Source organism: Anopheles moucheti, chromosome 3 (assembly GCF_943734755.1).
Source record: "Anopheles moucheti chromosome 3, idAnoMoucSN_F20_07, whole genome shotgun sequence".
Classification (NCBI taxonomy): Eukaryota; Metazoa; Arthropoda; class Insecta; order Diptera; family Culicidae; genus Anopheles; species Anopheles moucheti.
Window position 1 is genome coordinate 58,304,695 of NC_069141.1, and position 19,884 is coordinate 58,324,578.

The window sequence follows — 19,884 nt, forward strand, 5'->3', positions numbered from 1 at the left end:
CATAAATAATTATTCGTATCTAGTTCATCCGGTTCACTAGAAACATTTTTATTTACCCCATTTTCATCTCAAACCGAACGATCAATTGAAGTCTCGTCAGTGCCAAACGTACTGACGCACTCAATTGGACATAATTGATGTTCAATTGATCGTTTCGTTGAACTTTCCGCGCACACGATCCCCTGTTTGGTGGGTAAGATCACCAGCTCGGCGGCAAAAGATGTTAAACAGCTATTTGAAACGGATCATTCCACTTGGTACGAGGTTCCTTTTATCCAAAAAACATGAAAACAACCACGTCTCCCGGTCACTTGTAGTTCGTTTGGCACAATGTTTATAAACCGCTGCCCCACTACGCGAAACCGTGACCATGCGTCTCCATTTGGTCGGGAGGTTGGTGTGTGTGTATAGGAATATCTATTATTTGCCGGTTCTGTTCTGCCTTCCCTGGTGCTGGTGATGGGAAAATCGGTTATTGATTTTTTCATGCTCTACCTGTTCGTACCCGTTGTCACTTTCGTTCCCAGTCCAGCCGGATGTAGGTCATAAGAAATTTGGTTTAATGGTTCCGGGTTTGGGTGGAGTGATAAATGTTGTTCATGTTGTTAAATGTTATGTTTAAGCTTTGAACCTTTCGGAGTGACATATAATATTAATAACACTATTTTAATGTAGAGTATATTTTAAATTATGTACTTTCATTTGTTTAATTATTTATTTAGCCTTTTTTATTGTTAAATGTTTTAATTGATTTTTTTAAATAATTAAAAAATACTAATTTATATAATGTGCCTATCACTCAACTTATTAAAATTCGATCAGTTTTGTTTTACAACATCATTTATTATCATTTCCTAGAAGTTCTTCTAAATAATCGCGCAAATTTGCATGTTTTTTTTTATTTTTTGTTCAGCAAACTACTTCTTCTTTACCAGTTGATTAAAAAATACTTCCATAAACCATCTCGCAATTCTTCGATCCTCCTCCAATGCCTCTTGCAAGCTTGATTTATTAGCACAATCATGTCCAATTACTCTCACAAACCCCCCCCGGGTCCCTTGCTGTCTTGCTCCCTGAACGGAAAGAAATCTCTCTATCAACCCGACATGATGTCACGACTTTGCCCCGTACTGCACGCTGCCAGTGTGTGGGTAAAAATGTTTATTATTCCTTGTACGAACCACAGGTCGAAGCATTAGCAAACCACAGTACAATGTACGGCTCCTGTGTAGGTATTGCACGCTGCTACACATATCAGTGTAGGCAAACGAAGCTTCTGCCCCAGCGAAGCGTTTGTTTAGATAGTCACGGTTGTCTATTTTGGAGTTTCGATTCTGACTCGACCGTTACCCGTGCGGTGTGCTCCAAATGGAACGGCTCCGGTAAAAATACGGAATTGATCTTTTTTCGTTTCGTTTTTCGATCGATTTGATCTTCTTGCAACCTGTTTTCCAGGGAACGAAGCCAAAGCGGAGAGGTTGAACATGCCTAAATCGCAATCTATGTTTATCCAAAAATTCGACTTCAGAAGCCAATGCCACGGGCAGATTGAATCGATGGCCAACAGGAGATTAAAGAACGTGAGAAGCAATTGTAATCATTCCTTCGTCGTTTTCCCCCTACAACTAGAAGAGAGATTGGGGAAAATAGGAAAAGAGCTCCAAACTCATCTCGATTTCCCATCAACCAGCAAGTAATTAGGGTTAGAAGAGAGCTCCATTTGAAACCGCTTTCCAAGGAAGAGAATACATCCGGAGAACCTTGAGATCGGATGAAAAATGGACGGAAAGCATGTACACGGCGCTACAGACACGGTATTTTTATGAACCTCTGCGTGTTTTTTTCGGGATTGCGAGTATTTTGCTGCCTTGGATTCTAACGATATCAAAATCGAATTTGAAATCAATCGTTGTTTACGATTTATTTTTATATCCTCGATCTCTGACTAGCCTCTGCCACTAGCTCCGAGATGAATTGGGAGCGATGAAATCACATCTAAACTGGTTTTGAATTTCATATCGTAATTGAAGCGACTTTACTGTGCACCTCGGAAGAATCGCTAGGTTTTGCTTGAATCTATTTACTAATTTGATAACCTTAGGACAGCGCGAAACAAGCGCACAGTGCAAACGGTGCGACGGTTGTGACGTAGGTTTGCCGTGCTAATCGTATTCAATGATTCCAATTTATGTGTTTGCCTCGCACCGCAAAACACGGAGATTGACGCAATGAACGCATCTTCGCCCCATCAACGCCATCGTCGAAGGTGTGATCAGTTTCCTTGCAAGGTGGCGTTGCTCGGCGAATGCATCTCGCGGGCAATACAACCATTCACTCGTTAGCTTTTGTTTGTTTATCTGCCAGTGGTTGGTTGGCCAGAGCCCCCGGGGGGGTGCCTTTTCGCTCAAAACGGCCGCAGGTGATGATGTTCTATTTATTTAAATCAAGTCAGTCAATCGGTCGGTTGGCGTTAGGTTTTATTATGCATTTTACATACAAAGGAATCACGATGCGAACTACCATTTTTACGTAGCTCATTAGTGATTTGATCATTCTTCTTGTTGTTGTATTGAATATCTTGTTCTTTTTTGTTCTTATTTATGTTAGGTTTCTGTAAGTTTATCACAATAGATTTATTTTCCTATATAATTCTTTTTTTGTAAATGTTTAAATTGTTTTTGAATTTTATTTTCAATTCAAATTTTCGCAACTTTTTGATAATTTCTTTACTCTATTTTTTTTATTCTAAAATGCTTTCTTTTTTATTTTTTATTCTAATTTATTTTTATTTTAAAACGTTGTAATGCAAAAAATGCGTTGTAATACGAATAACAGCACACATTTTCAAATAAAAATGATTAGTTTAACGACATGAATGCACTATAGACTTCTTGTTGCAGTTTTAAACACTCGTCGTATGAAAAAAAAAACCGTCAGAAGGAAGGCTTGGGGAGAAAGAAATGTCTCCCAACTAAATAACAATAACTTATCTATGTTTGAGTTTGTAAGATATACAGTCCGATAATAAGAAAAACTATCGACTATGGTTTAGTTTCCGTTATTTGAAGGCATGTGGCGCTAAAATAGTCTAACTAACGTAATAAATAACCTATGCCAAATCATATATTCATTTGGTTATCTATCAAACATTATCAATCAATACGATTGTCGAAAAGTTTCGATAAAATGTATGGAGTCTTTGAAAAGATCGAAAATTCAATCTATAAATCATCATTTGAATATCATTTCGATTTGATAATGCTTTCTTAAAATCCTGCCAAAAATATCCATGCTTTTTTGAGTTGTTGGAATGCTCTATGTTTTGGAAAAACATCTAAAACATTCACTGTGTTTTAATGCTAAAAACTTTAGACAATAATTCGAAACCCCATCTATTGGTAAATTATCCATATTGATGAACCTAATAAATAAAGAACGTAAATAAGATCTTAATAAAGCAAAACAAGAATACAAAACTCAATTAATTATTCAAATTGAAAAGTACCATGCACCTCCATTCAATAAGAAGTATGCAACTTGGGTGTAAATGTAAGTGTATAATTAATCATCTATAAATTATATTTATTTTTTTCAATTTAACAGACAACTCTTGCTGGACAAAAAAAAACATAATAACTAATAGTTAATTATTTGTTTCTGTCCAATGCTCGCAAAAAAAAAACATTCAGCTTCAGCATAACCATATGCTTTATGAATGTCGTTTATAGCCCCGATACTTCTTGGAAGTCAGTTTATCATCCCAACAACTGTTTTCCGCGAAACTCAAAACGTGGACAACGAATTTATTACTCGAAGAAATGAAACACATTTCGCCTGATGTTTGCCCATATGGAATATTAAGTCATCCAATGGGTGTGTACTTTATCGATGGATCCGATTCTAAAGCTTGTGTTCTCCACCTGGTGGCATTCCATTGGGGAAAATTATCATTTCACTATGCTTTAGTTTATGATCGCATTCATTTTCTGTGGCACATTTTCTCGGTCGAACCTTCTAATTTGTCCGATCTATTTAAGCTGAAACATCTTGAACAAAAATAAAAATCCAAACCAAATGCTACTTTTGGTGCAACTTTTGCACTCTTTCCCACGATAATGCCTTGTGAGTAACCATTTTATTTCTTCTTTCTTCTTGCAGATGTTTTACCACTGGAATAAACGATCCATCGATCCGTGATATTGTAATGTGAATAGAAAGAAAGTGCCGTACAAAGTGTTTAGAGGATAGTTCGGATAGACCGGAGTGTTCTCGTTTTTGTTTTACATCACACAAGCGTTAGTGAAAAGATATTCGAGAAACGGAAGAGAAACGATAGGTTAAGTGTCTTCCGGTAAGGGGTTTAATACCCCGCAGGGCTTACAAGTCTACAACCGTGAGGGGAAGGATTCTTGCGATTGGTCCTTATACATTTTTCCCGCGGCAGCAAAATCAGCTTGAAGAAACAATACAAGCGCACTCGGTGAAGACCGGTAAAACGGGGGGCGAACGATTTCTGCCAGTGACAGAGATACAGAGAGCACATAAAACACAAACCTACACAATGGGTGACAGCACGATTGGATCGGTGAGCTTTCTGCATCTCGGTGACATTGTGTCCCTCTATTCGGAAGGAAGCGTGTCTGGGTTTCTTAGTACCCTCGGGTAAGTTTCGCTTTGTACACTTGCTTTTTGCTGCGACGACGAATTGTCGTTCATGTAACCTGATTCTTGCCATTTGTGTTTTGCCCCTCTTTGTTCTCCATTCAGCCTGGTCGATGATCGGGTGGTCGTGTGTCCCGGGGCAGGTGATCTTAACGATCCGCCGGAGAAGTTTCGCGACTGTCTCATCAAAATATGTCCCATGAATCGCTACTCCGCCCAGAAGCAGTTCTGGAAGGCGGCCAAACAGAGCACAACAACGAACACCGACACGAGCTTGCTCAAGAGGTTGCACGTAAGTTTTGCTTTCAATCTCTTTTATGTATGGGTTTTACTAACCTTACTTTTTTCAAGAAAACATGTAGACTGAAATGAATATTTGGGTGGCTATTTTAGTTTATTAATTCACAAATTCTGTATTGTAATATAATCAATATAGTAAAATTGATATAATTGCTTTTTATAAAATATAAAATTATAAATGCGAAAAACTACTCCCAAAATATCGAAACGTACAGGAATAAGCCTCAGAATATCTTAGAAGTCACAAACATGTCACGTTTATCGCTAAACTGCTTTTGGACACTGTTAGTTAGCAAGTGTCAATTGCCACTGAGTCGAGCTGGAATCGTGTCCAATCCGTTAATATACAAACGCTTCAACTTTAAAGTTCCTTCCTACTTGCTTTCCGTCTTGTTGAGCAACTAGAACTCCCCAGAGTGTCAGTCCGACGCGTTCGTTTAAAAGTTTAATGGTTCCCCAGAGCTTCATTTCAATGTCAGTCTACATGTTTTAGCGCCCAACAGGTGATGATACCTGGAAAGTTCGCATACTGACTCTCAAACCAATTTCTTCTCTTCCCATCACCAACTCCCAGCATGCGGCCGAAATTGAGAAGAAACAAAATGAGTCAGAAAACAAGAAGCTACTCGGCACGGTCGTCCAGTACGGCAGCGTCGTTCAGCTGCTACATCTCAAATCGAACAAGTACGTCACGGTTAACATCCGGTTGCCGGCCCTGCTGGAGAAGAATGCGATGCGCGTGTACCTGGACGCGAACGGTAACGAGGGTTCCTGGTTCTACATTATGCCGTTCTACAAGCTCCGATCGGCCGGTGACAATGTGGTGGTGAGCGATAAGGTCATCCTGAAGCCGGTGAACGCTAACCGGCAAAATCTGCACGTGGCCGCCACCTACGAATTGCCGGACAATCCGGGCAGCAAGGAGGTGAACGTACTGAACTCTTCCACCTCCTGGAAGATAACGCTGTTCATGGAGCAGCGCGAAAACCAGGAGGATGTGCTGAAGGGGGGCGATGTGGTGCGGCTGTTCCATGCCGAGCAGGAGAAGTTCCTCACGATGGACGAGTACAAGAAGCAGCAGCACGTGTTTCTGCGTACGACCGGTAGAAGTAGTGCGACGGCGGCCACCAGCAGTAAAGCCCTGTGGGAGGTGGAAGTGGTACAGCACGATAGTTGCCGCGGTGGGGCAGGCCATTGGAATTCGCTGTTTCGGTTCAAGCATTTGGCCACGGGTTACTACCTGGCGGCGGAAATCGATGAAGATATCTCGCGGACGGAAAAGTCGAGCAGTTCCAGCCATCCGCAGGGTGGTGACTCGTTCCGCTTGGTACCGGTACCCCACTCGACCGATATTGCGTCGGTGTTTGAGCTCGACTCGACGACGATTACCAGGCCGGAAGGGTTAGTGCCACAGTCGAGCTACGTACGGTTGCGTCATCTGTGCTCCAACACCTGGGTACATGCGACCTCCGTACCGATCGATATCGACGATGATAAACCGGTGATGTCGAAGGTGGGCTGTTCGGCGATCAAGGAAGACAAGGAAGCGTTCCAGCTGATCCCAGTATCTCCGGTGGAGGTGCGTGATCTAGACTTTGCCAACGATGCCTGCAAGTTGCTGCTAGCGATGAGCACCAAGCTCGAAAATGGTACGATATCCTCCAACGAGCGGCGATCGTTGATAGCGCTCCTGCAGGACATTGTGTTCTTCATTGCGGGACAGGAGAACGATCAGAACAAATCGGACGCGCTCGATCTCACGATCAACAATCCGAACCGTGATCGTCAGAAGCTGCTGCGCGAACAGTACATCCTGAAGCAGCTGTTTAAAATCTTGCAGGGCCCGTTTCAGGAGACGAAAAACAACGATGGACCGTTCCTGAAGATTGATGAGCTGGGCGATCCGAAGAATGCACCATTCAAGAACATCTTTCGACTGTGCTACCGGATATTGAAGCTCAGTCAGCAGGACTACCGCAAAAACCAGGAGTACATCGCGAAACACTTTGGGCTGATGCAGAAACAGATCGGATATGACATTCTGGCCGAGGACACTATTACCGCCCTGCTGCACAATAATCGGAAACTGCTCGAAAAACACATCACGGCGGCAGAGATTGAAACGTTCGTGGGATTGGTGCGCAAGAACATGCAAAGCTGGCAGTCTCGGTTTCTGGACTATCTGTCCGATTTGTGTGTATCGAATAAGAAAGCGATTGCCGTCACGCAAGAACTCATCTGCAAGAGTGTGCTGAGCACGAAGAATGCGGATATATTGATCGAAACGTTCCTGCGTGAGGTGGATGACGATCCGCTCGGGTATCTGAACGAGCTCGAGCGTGGTAATCGAGAATTTACCGAAATTCGGGAAGTCGATGAATCGAGTCCTGGCTCTGCGGCAGGCGATGGCGACTCGAAAGGAACGTCTACCCCGAGCGGGAAGCGAAAGTTAGACGAAAAGAAGCGTTACGAGGTGGTACTGATGTGGCAAAATCGAACGGTAAGTGAGCTCTTAGTAAAGCAAAGTGGTCGCTCAGTTTGATTGTTTGTTTGAACCTTTGCAGCAATCGAAATCGATGAGTCGACTAGCGCAGGGATTGAAGATCGGCCGTACAGTCGATACGGCCATCCTCGACTATTATCGCCACCAGCTAAACCTGTTCTCCAACATGTGCCTCAACCGGCAGTACCTGGCGTTGAACAATCTCTCTCCACACCTCGACATCGATCTGATATTACGCTGCATGTCCGATAAGACTGTGCCGTACGATCTGCGTGCTTCGTTCTGTCGACTGATGCTACACCTTCACGTCGATCGTGACCCACAGGAACCGGTAACACCGGTCAAGTACGCACGGCTCTGGTCCGAGATACCGACCGTCATGTCGATTAATGAGTAAGTGTGAGGGTGTACAATTACGATACGGCATATGCAGCGGTTTCATAACATCTCGCTTCGTTGCTCTACTTGCAGTTACGACATCGAAAAGCAACCGGACAGCAACAAGGAAGCGGTACGGGCACGCTTCAACAAAACGATCGCCTTTGTGGAGGACTATCTCTGCAATCATGTCGTCTCGAAGATGTGGTTCGCCGACCAGGACCAGAACAAGCTGACGTTCGAGGTGGTTAAGTTGGCGCGTGATCTCATCTATTTCGGCTTTTACAGTTTTAGCGATTTGTTGCGCCTCACGAAAACGCTCCTAAACATACTGGACTGTGTTTCGAGCAGTGAAGCGGACGGGACGGGACTACCGACGGGGCATATTGATTGTAAGTGTTGGAAACTGAGGCTGTGGACTCACGGTTTTTTTCCAAAGCAGTTATTTTCTTCATTACTACTGTTAAGCTACGTTTAAGTCTTCATGTTAGTATAGATATACAAGGTTACAAATTAATTGTTATTTCGTTCGGAAAGCTTACTGCATTCGTCGGTGGAGGTTGTTTGCTCGAAGTGTTTTGATTTTTCATTACGCGCCTTTTACTAAATGTTTGTTATTAACCCAGGACACGCTCTTTTGGCGCAAACGGTTCTCATTCACTGCACGCATTCATCTTCGCATCACAGCCATCCATTCATTGACTAACATTTTGACGTTCGCCCGCGTATTTTGCAACATGGAATGCAGCAGCGGCTGAAAAGGGAACGTCCGTGCCCGGAATCGCGGTACAAGATGAAGCCGGTGGTGTACCAGCGTCCGGGGCTAGTAAGGACACGAACGTGCGCAAAGATTCTAATGATAGTGGGGTATTGCTAACGAGTGAGTTTGGGTTGCCGAAAAAGTTTAACCGGTCCGCTTCAACGGTGGCCGTACTGGCCGCCATCGAGGCAACGAAGGTTGCGTCAAAGTTTCGCTCCGGTAGTATCCCGGAAGCGAACAGCACTGGCCCTGGGAGCAATGATAGTGGTGGTGGTAATGCTGGTGGTAAGTTCTGGTGTTGTGTGTGCTTGCTGGGGTTAATGTTGCATGTGGTTTTTGCTGTTTTAAAGTAGACGTAGTTGCACTCGATAAATGTACCCTCAAATCCAAACCGATGGCTGTACACAATATACACAAGATGTAGGTATCCAAATTGGCTTGACCGCTATTAACGCTGTTACTTAAAGCTACTCTCAATATTTGGGAACATAATTAAGTCCTTTAGGTAATGTGATTATGAATTATCATTAATTATATTTTAGCCTACCCATGCTCCAAATCTCCCTCTAATTCCCAAGCATCACGCGTCTAATGGCTTAATCTGCACCAAAACTTCACCCATTTCCGTCCCTACGAAGCATCGTTTGCTTTTACAACGAAACGCACATTTCGGGCATTCGTTATCTCTCTTGAGAATAATTGAATCTATGCCAGATAGTATGGTTAGATAAAGCGCCATGATGGGTACGCTGGTTGAATATACGGGATGATACTGTGTTTGACATCATCATTTGTTCTTCTGTCCCCAGATCTTCTTCCATCTCCTCCTCAACTGGAATAGCTAATTGAAACATTTCACATATTTTTTTAATTACGCTATACAAATAGAAATATATATTTACTTTTAAATTATACATCTGAATGTGTGCGTGTGACTACCTCTAATTGGCATTTCAATTGGTGTTCAACATTATAAAACTTCCTATAGAGTGTAGAAACTTGAAAAAGAACTCTGAAATTTGATGGCAATATTAATCACACTTTTGTGCAAACTTTTTCCAGCGGAAGGAGGCGTATTACGGCGCATCGGTGATATGGGTGCGGTGATGACATCGCTTACCCTCGGTCCCATCTCGACCGCCATCGTATCACCCACTATACAGCATCGCAAATCTGTCTCGCAGCTGATGAAAGAATATCCGCTGGTGATGGACACGAAGCTGAAGATAATCGAGATTCTACAGTTCATTCTGGACGTTCGTCTGGACTATCGGATAAGCTGTTTGCTTTCGATATTCAAGCGCGAATTTGATGAAAATGAACAAACGGCATCTACTGCTAGTCTACCGGTTCTACCACCGTCTGTTATCGTTCCTGAAGCACCGACAATCATTCCGCCAAGTGCCGTTGTGCCCGCCATGGCGGTTGATCCGTCGCCGACAGTTTCAGTGGTGGTGCCAACCGAAACTATACCCCAGGACGCAAACAGTAGCATCGGAGGAGATACCACATCTGAAGTGTCACTAACGTTGAGTAGTACAACGACAGAAACGACAGCTACAAACACATCGGACTCTACCTCCGAAGGACATGGAACGATGTCTAGCGAAAGTACGTCTGTAACGGAAGGACACAGTAGTAACACTTCCAAAACGGACAGCAGTACCGTTCCACCTACTGCGGAGAATATAAATTTGCGCCAGAAAAACATTGACCTCGAATCGATCGGATATCAGGCGGAAGGTATCTTTGGATGTACTGAGGACACCTACAATCCGCTCGATCTGGACGGTCAAGGTGGGCGCACGTTCTTGCGCGTACTGTTACATCTCATCATGCACGAATACCCGGCCCTAGTGTCCGGTGCACTGCATCTACTCTTCCGACACTTTAGTCAACGCCATGAGGTACTGCACGCTTTCCGACAGGTGCAGCTACTCGTATCAGACAGTGATGTAGAATCGTACAAGCAGATCAAATCGGACCTGGACGTTTTACGGCAAAGTGTGGAAAAGTCCGAACTGTGGGTGTACAAGTCGAAACAGACGGATGATTTACTTGCTGGCGGTGGAGAAGGCGGTGAAGGTGGCGATGGAGGCGGAGGCGGAGGAAGCAAAGGTGGCAATGAGCAGGGTGATGGTGGGACGGGAAGTGGTAGTAAATCGGGCGCGGGCAATACGAAAGGTAAACCGGAACTGGTGAAACAAGAATCGCAGCTCAACTTTGACCAGGGTCCCGAGTTGAATCCGGAACAGTCGCTGGAGTACAAGAAGATTCAACAGATACTGATACGGATGAACAAGCTCTGCATCACGGCGACCGGACCGGATGGTTTCGTGAAGCCCCGGAAGCACGAACAACGGCTGCTTCGCAACGTTGGAGTTCACACAGTGGTGTTGGATTTGCTGCAAATCCCGTACGATGAAAAGGATGACTACCGCATGAATGAACTGATGCGTCTGGCACACGAATTCCTGCAAAATTTCTGCTTGGGAAATCAGCAAAATCAGATACTGCTGCACAAGCAGTTGGATCTGTTCTTAAACCCTGGGGTAAGATGATCACGTGTAAGATCTTGTTTATGTATGGGAACATAAATGTAACAACCATTTGTTATTCCACAGATTCTTGAGGCAGAAACGGTGTGTGCGATCTTCAAGGATAATCTAAACCTCTGCAATGAGGTGAGCGATAAGGTGGTGCAACACTTTGTGCACTGTATCGAAATACACGGCCGTCACGTGGAGTACCTGAAGTTCCTGCAGACGATCATCAAGGCGGAGAATCAGTTCATCCGCAAGTGTCAGGATATGGTAATGCAGGAGCTTGTCAACGCCGGCGAGGAGGTGCTCGTTTTCTACAACGATAAAGCTTCATTCAACTACTTCGTCGAATTGATGCGATCGTACAGTGCGGGTACGCTTGTCGACTCGAGCCCGCTCATGTACCATATCGAGCTGGTAAAGCTGCTTGCCTGCTGCACGATGGGGAAGAACGTGTACACGGAGATTAAGTGCAACAGTTTGCTAGCGCTGGATGATATCGTCGCGATGATATCGCACCCGGACTGTATTCCGGAGGTGAAGGTAGCGTACGTGGACTTCCTCTGCCACTGTTACATCGACACCGAGGTTGAAGTGAAGGAGATCTATTCCTCCAACCATATGTGGTGTCTGTTCGAGAAGTCGTTCCTGATCGATATTAATAATGTGGTGAAGGGAGGTTCATTCACCAATCGGCAGCTGGAGAACTACGTCTGCAATGAGGTGATGAACATTCTGACGACCTTCTTCAATAGTCAGTTTTCCGACCAGAGTACGGCTTTGCAGGTGAGTACTATGGGTTTATGAAATATTGTGTTCAGTGAACCTTGTAATGAAAGGTTATTATTTCCTCAAACAATTACACATCGAAAGAAGCATACACTTTTGGAAGAACCACGAGTCGAGGAGGAGGGATCGTCTGGTGCCTGGGAACTGCAACTGAATCGATTAATTTTAGGTCAGCGTTATCAGATCAAGCGATTGTTGCGACAGAACAGCTTGAACGAAGTTCGGTTACCAATGCTCAAGAAATTGGTGCTCAGTCAGGCAAGGAATTGTGTGCTCTAGAATTGATGCGATCGAATGTATGCTAGAATTTGTAATGAGATAGAGCCCAAATCGCTAGTAAGATTCGATTTATTTTACATTTTGAAAGGCTTCGTAATGGATGTATTCAGTGATAAAATTGAAAACTAATTATTTGGTTTTGTTTTCTCCATCTCACTATTCTCCCACAGAAACGACAGCTTATCTTCGTGAAGATCCTGCAAAATTCATTCAAACTTACACAATGCAAAGGACTTACGCCGTCACAGCGCTTCAACGTGGAAAATTGTATACGTACCTTATCGGAAAAAGCGAAACCACGCGGTATTGCCATCCCGATCGATCTCGAGAATCAGGTAGTGAAGATGTTCAACAAGACGGCTATGTTATCGCGCCAAACCAGCAAATGGTTGCTGGTGACGAAACAAACCAAGATGGAACGATCACAGTCACAAATTATGCGTATGGATCGTAGCATTATCGAGGGTCTGCAGGATATCGTTTCGCTGCTGGAAGACAAACTGAAACCACTCGTCGAAGCCGAACAGTCCCTGCTGGTGGATATCCTTTATCGCTCGGAGTTACTGTTCCCGCTCAACACGGAATCTCGCAAAAAGTGTGAAACCGGTGATTTCATACGACATCTCATAAAGCACACGGAGAAGCTACTGGAAGAGAAGGAGGAGAAACTGTGTGTGAAGATACTGAAAACGCTCAAAGAGATGATGACGATCGATTGTGATTATGGCGATAAAGGTGATCATCTGCGTACGATACTGCTGAAGCGTTACTTTGGACATGATTTTACGCTACAGGCACCGGTAGCAGCGCTTCCGGGAGCGGTAGGACCAGCCGTCTTACAACCGGTCAATGTGTCGACAGTCGTCAGCAGTCCGTTGGCTAGCGTATCACACGGTCCGGGAGCAAAGTATCTTATTCGGGCCGGACGCACATTGCACGAGGTACAAAACCATCTGGACAAGGAGGGAGCAAGCGATCTGGTGATTGAGCTGGTAATAAAGTCCATCAACTCGCCGTCGATCTTCGTCGAAGCGATCGAGCTGGGAATTGCGCTACTGGAGGGTGGTAACCCCATCATCCAGAAGGGAATGTACAACAAGTTCCTGAGCAACGATCTTAGTCAATCGTTCTTTAAGGTATTCTTCGATAAGATGAAAGATGCACAACAGGAAATCAAGTCAACCGTAACGGTAAACACGTCCGATATGGCTGCTAATAAGGCGAGCGAAAGCAAGGTGGAAGGAAAAGATCTGGACAAGATAGGCCAACGGAAGAACGTGAACAAGGTAAATGGGATCGTCATTACGGAAGATTTTAAGGAGGAACTTCAGAATGCCGCCCTAATGACGCAACAGTCGTACATTAATGCACGCAATCTTGCGGCGACCTCCGATGGGACGGGCTCGGATAATGGAGATGAAAATTCAATGATGAGCATCGGTAGTTCAGCGCTGGAAGACATCCTGGCGGAGAAGCTGGAGAAGCATAAGGATAAAGACGAGAACAATAAACTTTCCAACAAAGTGCTTGTGATGCAGCCAATTTTGCGCTTCCTTCAGCTGCTCTGTGAGAATCACAATCCAGAGCTGCAGAATTTGCTGCGCAATCAGAACAACAAGACGAACTACAATCTTGTGTCAGAGACGCTTATGTTTCTGGATTGTATATGCGGTTCAACGACCGGTGGACTGGGACTGCTTGGTCTTTACATCAACGAAAACAACGTGTCACTGATCAACCAGACACTAGAAACGCTCACCGAATACTGTCAGGGACCGTGTCACGATAATCAGAACTGCATTGCGACGCATGAATCGAACGGGTTGGACATCATAACCGCACTTATCCTGAACGACATCAATCCGCTCGGGAAGAATCGAATGGATTTGGTGTTGGAGCTGAAAAACAATGCATCGAAGCTACTGCTGGCGATCATGGAATCACGCGGTGATAGTGAGAACGCGGAACGCATCCTAGCGAACATGAATCCGAAGCAGCTGGTTGAAGTAGCCTGCCGAGCGTACCATCAGGATGAGAACATACTGATGCTGCTGAATCAGAGCGACGGTGGAAGTGGTGGCGGTGGTGTTGGTGGTGGTGGAGGAACCGGCGGAAGTGGAACGAGCGACGATGGGTACGGGAGCTTACGGCACGAGCTCGGTGACGATGGGCACGATGATGATGATGTCGGTGTATCGCCGAAGGAAGTCGGTCACAACATCTACATCCTGTGCCATCAGCTGGCACAGCATAATAAGGAGCTGGCGGGATTGTTAAAGATCGATAGCTATAACAGCAGCACGGCCGGAAACGGTACGGCGCCCAGTGTGCCCACGTTCCCCGGTGCCAATCCGAGCAGTCTCGGCGGAGGACCGCCCAGTAGTAGCAGTAGCAATAGCGCTACGAGTAAAGCAAACAGCAAGACAAATCAAGCCCTGCTGTACTATCAGACCCACACGGCACAGATTGAAATTGTTCGGCATGATCGTACGCTGGAGCAGATCGTGTTTCCGATACCGGAGATCTGCGAGTACCTGACGAAGGATACGAAGGTGCGCGTGCTGAATACGGCGGAACGGGACGATCAAGGCAGTAAGGTGGCAGATTTCTTCGATCGGCACGAGGCAATGTTTAACGAGATGAAGTGGCAGAAGAAGTTGCGCGGACAGCCGGCCCTGTTCTGGGTCAGCAGCTACATGTCGCTGTGGAGCACCATTCTGTTCAATCTGGCCGTGCTGATCAACTTGATTGTGGCGTTTTTCTATCCCTTTGAGAATGCACTTCCAGGTAGGGATGCTCAGTGGAGTAGTGCAAGCCTTTTTCCCTTATATTATTCTAATTTTTTCCTTCCTTCTCGCCAGAATTAAGCTTCCATCTTTCGTCACTGATCTGGATGGTGATGTTGGTGTCGTTAGCGATCGTAATTACACTACCGCGCCAGTCGGGCATTAGGACGTTCGTGGTGGCGTTGATACTAAGGCTGATCTTTTCCTGCGGTCCGGAACCGACACTCTGGCTGCTGGGTTGTATTACCGTGGTCATGAAGGGTGTACACATCATCAGCCTTATGGGCAACTATGGTACGCTGGAGAAGCACTTCGTGTCGATCATTACGGACGCGGAATTGCTGTACCACTTCTTCTATCTGCTGTTCTGTGTGTTCGGAGTTCTACTCCATCCATTTTTCTTCTCCATTTTGGTAAGTGCTGTAAATAGTAGTGCTACCCATAACGTATTACTTATGAATCCATTTAATTGCAGCTGTTCGATGTGGTTTACCGGGAAGAAACGCTTCTCAACGTTATACGCTCCGTAACACGCAACGGACGCTCGATCATATTGACTGCCGTCCTGGCACTCATCCTCGTCTACATGTTCTCCATCATTGGGTACATGTTTTTCCGCGATGATTTCCTAGTGCCCGTCGATGAAGAGTACGGTATCGCTTCATCTTCCACCGAAGAACCCGACTGCAATGGGGAACCGTCAACCGTCAGCCACATGGTACCTCCGGACGTAGTGGAGCAAGTGGTTCAGCAAACCTGTTCCAAGCTTCCCACGTCCGGCAGCGATCTGGCCGATTCGAATGACGGTGGTGAAATGAAGGAGCGTGGTTGCGATTCGATGATCATGTGCATCATCACGACGCTGAACCAGGGCTTACGGAATGGTGGCGGCATCGGTGACATATTGCGCGCACCGAGCAGAAAGGAAACGCTGTTCGTGCCGCGTGTCGTGTACGATCTGCTGTTCTTCTTCATCGTCATCATTATCGTGCTGAATCTGATCTTCGGTGTGATCATCGACACGTTTGCCGATCTGAGAAGCGAAAAGCAGCAGAAGGAGCTGATACTGAAGAACACCTGCTTCGTCTGCGGGCTGAATCGGTCCGCGTTCGATAACAAGACGGTCAGCTTCGAGGAGCACATTAAGAACGAGCACAACATGTGGCATTATCTGTACTTTATCGTGCTGGTCAAGGTGAAGGATCCGACCGAGTTTACCGGGCCGGAAAGTTACGTGCACGCGATGGTGAAGGCAAACATACAGGATTGGTTTCCACGGTTGCGGGCCATGTCGCTGGCAGCGGTTGACGGCGATGGTGAGCAGATCGAGCTGCGCAGCTTGAAGAATCTGCTCGAAACGAACCACATTGCGGTGCGCGAACTGATGACACAGATAATGGAGCTGGAGAATAAGGTTACAATGCCACCCTGCCGAGTCGGTCGTGTGAAGAGGCCTAATTCCATATTTCTTTTTAACTTGCAGATGACGGAACAGCGCAAACAGCGGCAGAGGCACGCTCTGCTCAACCCAACCACGTCCACCTCGTACCAGTTCTACCCGCAACTCTGATGCTCATCGTCCGCGCTGCTCGGTGATGATGGCCGTAGGAAACTGATGGCCTAAACAAATGCAGCCTCGTACGGTCTGTTTTGGTACGCGACAACACGAGAACACTGTGGCGAAATTGTCAGGAACGCGGACGATTATTTGTGATAAGCTCAGTTTTCTTACTGTGTGCAAGATTTTTGCGTTTAGTTCAGCCTTTGAGTTGGGTAACGTTTTTATTATTTTAAAAGGATTTACCTAGAGATGTTAACGGAGATGATCCTGCCTTCCCGTGCCTGCCCGTGTATGGCATGTATGGCTGGGAAAGGTATGAAATGTCCTATTCATGTTTACTCGATGCTCAATCGTTGATGAAAAGAAAAACTAGACGTTCACTTTTGTCTTTTTCGAACGTTTGAACGTAATAATCGTAATGATGGTCGGTGTAGGTTAAGCTGCATGTTATTTATGGTATAGTTTATAAAGCAGTTCTAGAAGCACTTAACGTAAACAGTTAACTCGTTCACTACAATACAATTACGGTACGGTTTAAGAAGAAAGCACACACTCACAAAACGCTTGCAAGTCACGCATTTTCTTCAGTGTGTATAAAAAGGCGAGCAGCAAGTGAAGAAAATCATTCCCGCTTTTAAATACGGTTTTTTGTTTCCGTTTCTAATTCGCATTTTAATGGTTTGTGATCTACTGCATATTGCGCATTCTTTATCTCATTCCTGCAACGTTGTCTCTACCGCTTAAAATCAATCTAACCGTGACTTTCGGATGAATCTCTTTTAACATTTAATATCCCTACCTATAACCCACCCTAGTAAAAGAAACCGCTCTAGACTGACTACTGTTTGTACTACTTCACTATTTCTTGCTACTGGCAGCTGCGAAAGGAACGAATTCCATTTCACCGAAACACACACGGACTCGAAATCCCACTTTCTTCGACAATAATTGTGATTGTGAAAGTCTCTAACTAGTTAAATAGTTTCTAATCTACTCTCGTTCGAAACATATTGCTGCCCGGTTTGTGTTTACTGGCAAACAAACAAAACACGGATCGTAACCGCCTATAACCACTTTGTTGTGATTGTTTGAAAGTATAAGTCTATTTAGTGTGTAAGTGTGATAGGTGTCCACTTCACGTAACTTAGGGATAGGAATATCGTAACCTGAAAGCCTTTTAAAGCAGTTTACACGTATTACACTAAATCTAAAGTAGCACCGGCGCAACGCAAAGCAACGAATAATTGTTAACCGTTTTCTTTTTTCGTTTCATTTTAACCACAAGCTTAGCGTAAAATGTGCAATAAATTGTATTTACAACACATCACATCGCACCACTTAACGTTAATGCGCACTTGTTACTGGTTTTTCAAATTCCTTTATTAATATCCAATTTTCACACTTCGTGAAGCTGTTGTTCCTTCAATTTCGTTACTTATCGCATTTTATTGTTATAGTTGTACCACATGTTGCGTTTTGTTTAATATATTTTATATCGTTTCACTACAATAAAATGCCTTGCAAAGCACTGATTGCTGATTCATTCTTCTTCCCGCAAAGCGTTTATGAACATAGTGAGAAGCAAACAAAAACTAGTGTTGTGTCACTGTTACTATTGCTAGATTAGTCAATACTGCGTTGTATATTGTAAAATACTTTAAGAGCACGATTATTTAGTAAAGAGCGAAGGGCGGCAAAAAGGCGATAATGAATTATGTTAATAAACACAACCTTTTCCCGCTATAAATTAATAATGATGCCACGTGATAAAGCATATGAGCGTAATCAAACCGTAACCCAACACAGCTGGGAAGCAAACGCATAGGAAAGGAACATAAAAACGGGATTTGATGAGTAAAGTAATGAATCACACCAGTAAATGTAGCTAAGGGGTATGGCGATATGGGTCACAAACTTTACCAATTTAATGAACGATTCATTGATAAAAAGGACTCATTTTAGTTGAATGAGTTAAGTCTATCCTGGAGTAAACTTTTGCAGAAATACATTTCCTTTCCTGTAGATTAAAAATGTTGAACAATCTATATTTTATTTAAAGTTTTCGATACTTTACAACTCTTTATGTTTATGTTTATGAATATTTATGTTCTTGTTATATAAAAAGTATGGATAACCCCTTTTCTCCACTCTTTTGGCATATTTATCCCCTGGGAAAGAAAAGTTATATAGCTCATTGTACAGAAAAATGATAATATTACTTAGCAAGAGAGAAACATGATAGAAGCGAAATAGATATGAACAGCGGCGGATCAAACGGTGTTGGGGGCCCCAAAAAATGTGTGTAGTAGTTGTATACATAGGCCCAGTCCCCTATGCTACAGGGGGCCCCGAAGGGTACCACAAGAGGCCCCTCGCGAAATTTGGGAGTTGGGACAAAATGCCCCGGAATCGGCCAGCTTTTTTTCTCACGCATAATGGCATTAAATACGTCTGGCTGTCGGTGTCCTATCAAATTCCTATTAAACGCATTAGAGTGTTATATCATCTGTATTGATAAAGCGGATAGTTTTGTAGCCAAGATCTTCGACCCTCTCTCGGCTTGCTGGGTCCAACGATAATCGTCGCGAACAGTGGAGGATCAATCCCCTTGGAGGCCCCGGGGGGGAATTATAGTTGGGGCCTCTAATTTTAAAAACGATGAAGAGGGGGGGGGGGGGGGCATTGAGGCCCTTGAAATGATCTGCAACCACATTTGTCCACTTTTCCTATGATAGTGTCCCGATGCAAGAGTCGGTTCCTGTCGCGCGTCGATCAATCGATCCGCAAAACATCTTTCGTACGGATTGTCCTTGGACCATCATTTGCGGGCGGATCCTTCATCTCGCTTAAACTTTCTGCCGGCTGATACGAAATTCCATACAAACCATACTTTGTTGTAAAGGCAAGAGTGCAATAAAAAAACGAACAAACAAACAACTGAAAATGGTAACAGCAATGCAAATTAATTATTGTCTTTCGACTCTAAAATTCGCCATTTTCGTTTCGCAACAAGCACCATCCGAAAGTATTTTTATTGATAAAACAATACGTAATTATAATGGGTGTGTATTATTTGATAAACGTGGTTATTTTTGAACAATCTGTTTCAAGAACTCTATCCGCACCATGTCGATCGTTCCACGCACATTACTTTCGTGTCTTGCGCATGCGTTTAAATCTCCACCAGTCGATGAAAACAATGCGTATCCGAAATTCCATAAAAACTTGCCGTCGTCGTCGGCTGATCCGAAATTCCATACAAAACCGGCTGTTTTCAGATTTCCTACACCAAGAGAGCATCCAAAACAGGAGGTATCATGTAT

General features: G+C 44.4%; 1 protein-coding gene across 1 annotated transcript; it reads left to right on the top strand.

The window, feature by feature from the left end:
* Window positions 1-4,519: 4,519 nt before the first annotated feature.
* Window positions 4,520-18,308, top strand: LOC128300653 (inositol 1,4,5-trisphosphate receptor). The gene is made up of 15 exons (XM_053036785.1): window positions 4,520-4,662; window positions 4,768-4,954; window positions 5,537-7,462; window positions 7,527-7,858; window positions 7,937-8,235; window positions 9,666-9,944; window positions 10,161-10,682; window positions 10,812-11,155; window positions 11,228-11,932; window positions 12,385-14,261; window positions 14,331-14,500; window positions 14,585-15,001; window positions 15,076-15,413; window positions 15,476-16,414; window positions 16,484-18,308. The coding sequence occupies exons 1-15, from the start codon at window positions 4,562-4,564 to the stop codon at window positions 16,568-16,570; spliced, it is 8,523 nt and encodes a 2,840-aa protein (XP_052892745.1). The 5' UTR covers window positions 4,520-4,561; the 3' UTR covers window positions 16,571-18,308.
* The last annotated feature ends 1,576 nt before the right edge of the window (window positions 18,309-19,884 follow it).

Coding starts and splice junctions, on each gene's coding strand:
- LOC128300653 (XM_053036785.1), top strand. CDS start 4,562: ATGGGTGACAGCACGATTGGATCGGTGAGCTTTCTGCATCTCGGTGAC. Junction 11,933..12,384: donor ACCAGAGTACGGCTTTGCAG/GTGAGTACTATG, acceptor ATTCTCCCACAG/AAACGACAGCTTATCTTCGT. Junction 14,262..14,330: donor CAGGATGAGAACATACTGAT/GCTGCTGAATCA, acceptor AACCGGCGGAAG/TGGAACGAGCGACGATGGGT.